Consider the following 7427-nt stretch of genomic DNA (forward strand, 5'->3'; position numbering starts at 1 on the left):
TAAAATAAAATGAAAAAATGTATCTATAAGCTAGATAAATTATTTAATCTGGGTTGTGGAAAACTCTATTACTTAACATGCTGAAATAGTTATATTATTTATGTGAATATTGTTAAACAATTGAAATTAATAGCAGCTACTCTATGTAGCTCTTTGGTAGAATATATTATGGGATTACATGAGAGCGATACATAATGATTCAAACAACCGCAAAACATTAATAAAAGTATTTGAATGTTCTAATAAAATATTCAACCATATTGAGTGGACTTTCTTATATCATAAAGGCTTGGTGATATATAGTTGAAAAACAGAAAGGTATATTTGTAAATATATTCCTGAAGTGGCTATTACTTTCGTCAAATAATTATGTATTTACAGTCATTTCTAACGAAGCTTAATTCTTCGAACCTATGTATGTATTTCACCAAAGAATTAATAAAAACGTAACAAATAGTTAATTAAGAAACTCAAAAAATTATTATGAAAAAAAGACACACATAATATTATTTAAGGCAAGATACTTGCCCAATTCCTTATACCCCTCGAACGTTTTGCAGAGCAAACACCTGTCATGGGTTGAGTGTTGGCCAAAAGGGTTTAACTACGTATCTCACTTGTTTCTGTTTTGTCGTTGTTGCTGCTGTCGGTTTTGTTGTTGCTATTGCTGTGGCGGTTTGCCCTTGGCCAAAAATGCATTGTGTTGGCGTATTCACGTTTGTGCTGCCGCTCTGCGGCTACAATTTTGACAAGCGCCGGCTCGACGAGGCAGGCGAAGGACATCGAGGGACCGAAATGCCTTGTAAACATAGGCGTGCGTATACTTAATTTCACCCAAATGTAGGGCACTAAATTTAGGTGATAAATGCTGCTAGAGCTTGATGAAAGCCGTGACTCTGGAGGTGTTTGCTTAGGACAACCTTAACAGGTGGGGGAAATCATTTTTTCTTGGGTTGTTTCGGGGTTTTTAATTACAAAGGAAGAAAGTCCATTTTCGACATCTTTTCTGCTGGGTTTCCGTCGTCATCTACAAGCAGATGGATATCTGAGTACTGAATCTTATCCAGTTCGGCGTACACGTTCTTGCTGATGCTTAGTTCTGGGTACTTTAAAAGGGTTTTAGGTCTGACTAATAGTGCTGTGCCCTATTAATACTAACCATTTTAGCGACTTTCCAGCATTCCAAGGCCGTTTTGTTTCGGTTCAGTCTTAGGTTAATGGTGGCCAAATATCCCCAGACATCGGGAACAAAGATGTCGATCTCGGTGCAGCGAGACAGAAAGGGAATTGCTTCTTCCAATCGATTTTGCTGTGGGTACCCGTGTGTAGCAGTATTATATCGCACCATATCTTTCATAACTTACGTGGTATAGTGCCAGGCCCTTTCCATAGTTTGCTACAAAGTTCTTGCGTCTTTGACTACAAGGCAAACAGATGTCATAGGCCTTTTCGGCCAACTCGAATTGTCTCCTTTCGAAGGCCAATTGGCCGAGACGCAGGAAGCTAAGCTTGAACAACGATCTGTCACTGGGATCGGTCCCTAAAAACAGTTCCTCGAAATATTTCAGAGCTTCGTCACGGCGTCCTCGGGAATATTCCACATTGCCATTGATGTGCAGTTGGTAACAGCGCTATATTAAAGCTTTTTAGAAACTAATATTCCTCAACCGACTAAAATCGAATCTTACTTTCAACTTTCCTGGCGCACTGTTGTCCGTAGGCATCTTAATAATCCTAAACTTGCTATCAATCTGTCGCTGAAGTATCTTCAGAGTGGTCTTTATAAGATAGACTTCAGCTTCAGAAAAACACTGCTCTATGACGGAAAAAACCATTTCAGCAAAGGCGTAGGCTCCCAAACGAGCGAACAGCTTAAACACTGGATAGAACTGCGTTTTCATCGGGGTGCACGAGCTCCTTAACTCGAAGTCGACTGGCAGGTACAGCTCATAGAGGGAGGTGGGGGTAAAGGCCAGAGTCTTCGAAGAGATTTCAAGCAGATTCTGGAATTTCCAACGCGTAAACTCCATTCCTGGCAAGTAGTCTGCTTCCCTGTAGTAGCAGTACAACAGAATCCATACCTCCGATTCCAACCTGTTCTTATAGGCGAATTGTCGCAAGCTCTCGATCATATTCGTTTTAGCCGTGCCCTGAACTTCTTCGTCTGGGGATCTTAGATCCATCATGTAGTTAATGTAGAGCTGCAAAAGCAATCTGCGCTATTAAAAAAAACGGAGTTCAATTAACTTATCGTTTCTAACCCAGTAACATAACTTTTGAATATTATTATAACCGATTCCACGCGAACTCACGTGAAGTAATGTCCACTCCAATCGCTGGTGCGGGGCTTCGTGAAATACCTAGCAGCCTGTTGGAACTGCAGGGCTTCGACGCTATTGAGCAAGGTAACAAAGTCGAATAAAATGCGGTTCGGGGTGCTGTGGTCGATTTCCTCGAACAAATGAATGGCCAATTCCCTCTGTCCAGATTGGCTGGCCAGACGCACTTCATTCATCAGCCGGGTAAGGCCGTGCTCCCCATAATCCTGCGTGGCACAGTCGAAACTCTTTTTCCAGTTGCAGGCAGTTATTATGCCTTCAACTCGATCCATCAACTCTTTATACATGTGGGTTAGCATTTCCTAATCTCAAAATATATTATTTAAGATATCAACATATTTTTATGAAAACACCCACTCTGAACTCAATGTTCGTTTTCGTTGGCATGCGTACGTTGAAATCGCAGCCGCAAATTTTCAACACCAGATTACAGAGGTTAGCCAGGTGACAGCAGAAAAAGTCCTTCTTATCTCCGATGTCCTGCACACCCCTTTTTACTATGAAGGCGACTGTGTCTGAGATGAGATCATCGAAGGCCCGGTACAGCTCCATACACACATCGACATCGTCCTCGTCCTCCTTGATGAATTCCATATCGAAGCATCGTCGCAGCTTCGCCCTTTTGAGGAGGCTCTCATTGTACTTGTCCAGGGCTTCGTTGCGCTCGCAAATTGGCTGGAAGAAGCAAATTTTGAAGGTGCAGAACATGGGGCCCATTTCCAGGGTAGCTCTCGGTATGCTCTGTTTTACTTCGGGTTCGAAAACAGGCCTTAAGCGGATTGCAAAGCGGCAGTAGTTAACTGAGGAGCATATTAAATTAAATGCTGGAAGTTTGGTAATAAAGCGAATTGCTTACCGCCTGGATAGCCAAAGATGCTCGGATTCAGGACACCCTCGTACAGGGCATTACTGGGTGTCTCCTGGTACAGTTGCAGCAGCAACTCGTAGTCATTGTGAACCACGGCCCGCTCAAGGATCTTTCGCATGTCATCGTTGAGCACGAATCGGTGCAGTGAGTTGTTGATCAAGGCCAAGTCCGTCACAGGATCGATCTTGTGTACCTGAAAGTCGACGTCCTGCTCCCAGAGCAACAGGCGAAACAACTTGGGCAGCTTTATCCTCGAGTTGGTCTCCATTTGGTTGAAGCTAAGGTGCATATTGGGGTGCAGGTCCCTCTTGATATCCTCCCACACGATGCTAGTGTTCTGGTCGCTAATGATCTGCGATATAAATCCCGAGTAGGTGCACAAAGGAATCACCCTGAAGGAGAGGCCGTCTGCCTCCGGCTCTTTCGCACGAAAGGAGACACTTAGGCCCAGGTCGGCAGCTAGGGAGTGCAGTTCCTCTGGAACGTTGTAAAGGGACTCCAGGGTCAGAAAGGCCAAATTGGTGAAGTTGAAGTTTTTCAGGATGGGCAGTATGGAGTACATGTGCCAAACGCTGCAAGTGGTGATTTTATCATGAGCCTTTGCCTGAGAAAAGGTTTGGTACTCCGGGTACAGGAAGATGGTTATGTCGCTGATGAAGCGCCGGCGCTGGAAGAGCTGTAAGAGATCACAATGTCCGCGGGACAACAGTTCCAGTCGCTCCTCCGAAAAGTTACCATCCTCGCCCTCCTCCCCCGCTTCATCGCCGTCGGGATCAGACTTTCTAGGAACATTTTCGCCATTTTCCGAGATCCCTGTATTCGATTGGCTGACTTCCTGCGAAGTCGATGTGCCAACTTTCTTCGATTTCTTTCTTCCTCCCCGGCGACGTCTGGGAATCCTTTGGTAGAGGGAAATCAACAGCGGCTGATCGCTGAACGTGTTCATGTCCTCGATATCGTCCTGCATGACACCCAATGCGAATACCGGCTTCTTTAAATTGAACTCGTGCTGGTATATGATGGTCTGCGTGGTGTAGCGCTCCTGCATCTTCTGCAGCGTGTTCTTCGGATGGTAAAGGTGCAGCTCCAGGGGATGTTCCGTCTTCGGCAGCTTGGTCAACTCCTTCAGCTGGATGTAGAGAAAGACCCGTTGCTGCAGGGTCCTGTTCTCTGGGGGCTTATTCACCTTTTGCACCTCGGACGTCTTGCTTCCGTTGATCTCAATTCCTCCGGTTGACCGCCTCCGCCGGGCATGCCGTGCAGTTCGACGGACGGTATTCCGACCGACAACGCTGCGGCCCTCCATTGTGATTTAAAATATACGTAGGTGTACTAGAAAAAGAGGGGAAAATCTTTAGATGGAGCAAGGGTTGACACTTGAAACAAGGATTTCTTTTTTATTTGGCATATAAATTACTCTGTGTTGTAAAATTGATAAATTGAAACCGGGAAAGTGTGTGTGAAGAATTGCCATCATGCAGCTTGCGGTTTGAGTTTCCAGCAAAATTATCACAGTAAGCAGAAAAATTGATTTCTTTGAAACGAACATTGGAAAGAACTCGAGGAAGCGGTATGAAACAAAGTACTTTATAAAGAAAAAATGGGGTTCTATATCTATTATTTTATTCAATTCAACGTTAAAGTTAAGTTATATAAGAAGACCAAGAATATACCATGAAGATAAGTGTTAACTATATATATATAGACCCTACATCACTGTACCGATTTTCTTTTTAATTGAAAGCTGTAAAACCCTTGAAATTTCTAGATTGTTTTAAATAGTCACGATAAAACTTTTTAAAAGCTTACACTGTAAACTTAATTGATTTGTTAAAATATCGAAAATCACCCTTTGACAAATTAAGAAACATTTAAAATTTCAAAAGTTCTGAAACATGTTTTCCATTAGGCACGGTTCATCAAAATCCTGAAGCTGCCTACACTGGCAGAATGAAAACATTTTAGGAAGTGCATTTTAAACTAGGCTGCTGTATTAAGTGCCGAGGCTTAACCCGCGGATTCGGATGATACAAATTCCCGACGTCCCAAGCTTATTTCGAAATAATGAAATACATCTTAGCTGCACAAAGAGCGTCTGAGATACCTCCTTGAGACTTGAAATGCGTATCCGATTCGCAGACGCGTGGATGTCTGCCTTACTGGAGTTGAGGAGGTTACTTACTCGCCCTCCACGACTCTCAACTGCGTATCTTTTATTCAAAACGAAAAAATGTTTTATGTATTCCGATGCCGACGCCGCGGGATTCTAAACAATAAACACTTCAACAAGTTGGTTGCTCCGCTTTCGTGCACCCTCGCAAATTCCGAACGGTCTGGTCCAAAAATCGTATGCCATTTGGTCTGGAATTGGCTTGCTGTGTGGGTTTTATGAGTCCCAGACACATAAGTTTTATTAGACACGGTGGGGTCGTAAACCATATTTCGGCAGGAGTGTTAAGAGGCAGCTCGAATACTGTATGACAGGTTGAGAATTAAATTCGCCAAGTGTTCGTGGCATCTGCAGATCTAATTTAATCAGACATTGCCAGTGGATTAGGGAATTCTTGAATTTATTCAAAGATAAAAGCATTTCTCTACTGCCAGTTTAACAAATGGCGAAACAATTAAACACAAAACTGTTAGCTGGCAATTAATTAAAGTGGCGGAGACAAAGCCGGGCGTAAATTGATTTAAGTCCGCGAACTAAAAAGAAAACAGGTCAATTTATTTGATTTAATTTTTAGTCTCCCTGCATCTAGGACTTTAAGTTCATAGTTGTCGGGTTTTGTGGCTGTTTTTTGTTTAGTTCTTATTATTTTTAGAGCGACGGTCAAAGTCAGTGGAAATGCATTTTTTAAATTAAACTTTTTCGCAAACTTTTCGCATAAATGTGCGCACACGTAAAGGCAGGCACAAGAACAATAAGAATGAAATGAAATAAAATAAGAGAACAGAAATTACACTTGACCTGTAACTGGCAGGGGAAAAAATACTATATTGCAATTTTATACAAGCCAGGGGCTTTTTCATGGCGTGGATTGCAATGCGTAAACTTATGCCATATACTGCATTTATAACGGGCTCGACGGGCTCCGAATATTATTATTACTTAAATGTGGGTCAGTCGAAATTTGCATAGCGCACTTTTTCGGGCCAGCAGAGTCCTTTTTGCCCCAAGATCGTGTGTGCCAACTCTTTGGCTTTGGCTTCGGCCTCGACTTCGGCAGCATGGCTTCCTGCACTTCTGCAGTTCTTCGTCGTCAAAGGAGGCGAACTTAAAATGCAGCGCTCACAACTTTAATATAACTTAATCCCTTTTGCGGCGCCTGTGTGTGTATCTTACGAATTATGGCGTTAATACCACTGTGTGCTCATGAGTCCGCCGTCCCAGTGTGTGTATGCATGTTTGAGCTCGTGTTACTTTAGCAAGTTGACTTTGGGGATCATCATTAGAGAGGAGTGTGTGTGAGTGTGTGTGAGTGGTTGCCAACATGCAGCTTGCGGCTTGAGTTTCTCCGGCAAAATCCCGATGACGTCAGAGCTTAGCTGCGAAGGCATGGCGCACAGCAAGTTATTTATGGAAATAATGTTAATTATCGCAGTAGGCAGGAAAGTTGATCCCTTTGCAACGAACATTGGAAAGAATTCGGGGAAATCCGAGACATCAAGCATTTATTAGGGCTTTCTAAAGCGGTATAAAAGAGTACTTTATTATAGAAAAATGATGCCCTATATCGAATCTTCTATCCTCTGTTTCCGTCAGTCATTGACTTTAACGAGTATTTCGAATATATTTTTTACTGCACATTTTCTTGAACGGTTTTCTTATGCCACACCAATTTATTTTGTTTCGCACGGCTTGGAAAACCAAAGCAACTTGCGGTATCAAAATTTATTTTAATAATTACGCAAGCCGACAGCTAAGATGTACCTTTCCGTGCCTTGCAAGAAAATAAATTTGAATAAAATTTTGTTCAGAAACGTCTACATAAAAGAGAATACATTTATAAATATTCCGATTCGAGTGCAGATATTTGTCTAACTTTTCCCCTTAAAGCGACTTTGACTTGATTTCCATGCTCACTTGAATGGCCTTTAAATAGTTTTGACTGGCCTTCGATGTTAGGGTATCATCACAAGGGCTGTTAAGACCCTTTAAAAATCAGAAGCAACCCGTTTGCCCACACATGCTCCTCCAGTCCTGAAATCCTGCAGCCGTG

General features: G+C 42.7%; 1 protein-coding gene across 1 annotated transcript; it reads right to left on the reverse strand.

Annotated features, from left to right (window-relative positions):
• Positions 1-521: 521 nt before the first annotated feature.
• On the reverse strand, positions 522-4578 carry LOC108033366 (uncharacterized). The gene is made up of 7 exons (XM_017107676.3): positions 3196-4578; positions 2697-3139; positions 2313-2641; positions 1689-2214; positions 1365-1631; positions 1160-1309; positions 522-1106 (listed from the first exon to the last, which is right to left on the reverse strand). Exons 1-7 carry the CDS (start codon positions 4511-4513, stop codon positions 972-974), a joined length of 3168 nt encoding a protein of 1055 aa, XP_016963165.1. The 5' UTR covers positions 4514-4578; the 3' UTR covers positions 522-971.
• Between the last annotated feature and the right edge of the window lie 2849 nt (positions 4579-7427).

The sequence above is a fragment of the Drosophila biarmipes genome, chromosome 2L (genome assembly GCF_025231255.1).
Source record: "Drosophila biarmipes strain raj3 chromosome 2L, RU_DBia_V1.1, whole genome shotgun sequence".
In the NCBI taxonomy this organism is placed as follows: Eukaryota; Metazoa; Arthropoda; class Insecta; order Diptera; family Drosophilidae; genus Drosophila; species Drosophila biarmipes.

Excerpts from the sequence above, each read along its gene's own strand:
- LOC108033366 (XM_017107676.3), bottom strand. The coding sequence starts at position 4,513 with ATGGAGGGCCGCAGCGTTGTCGGTCGGAATACCGTCCGTCGAACTGCA. Across the intron at positions 2,642-2,696 it reads AAACGAACATTGAGTTCAGA|GAAATGCTAACCCACATGTA; the intron begins GTGGGTGTTTTC and ends TTTTGAGATTAG. Across the intron at positions 1,632-1,688 it reads GTGCGCCAGGAAAGTTGAAA|CGCTGTTACCAACTGCACAT; the intron begins GTAAGATTCGAT and ends GCTTTAATATAG.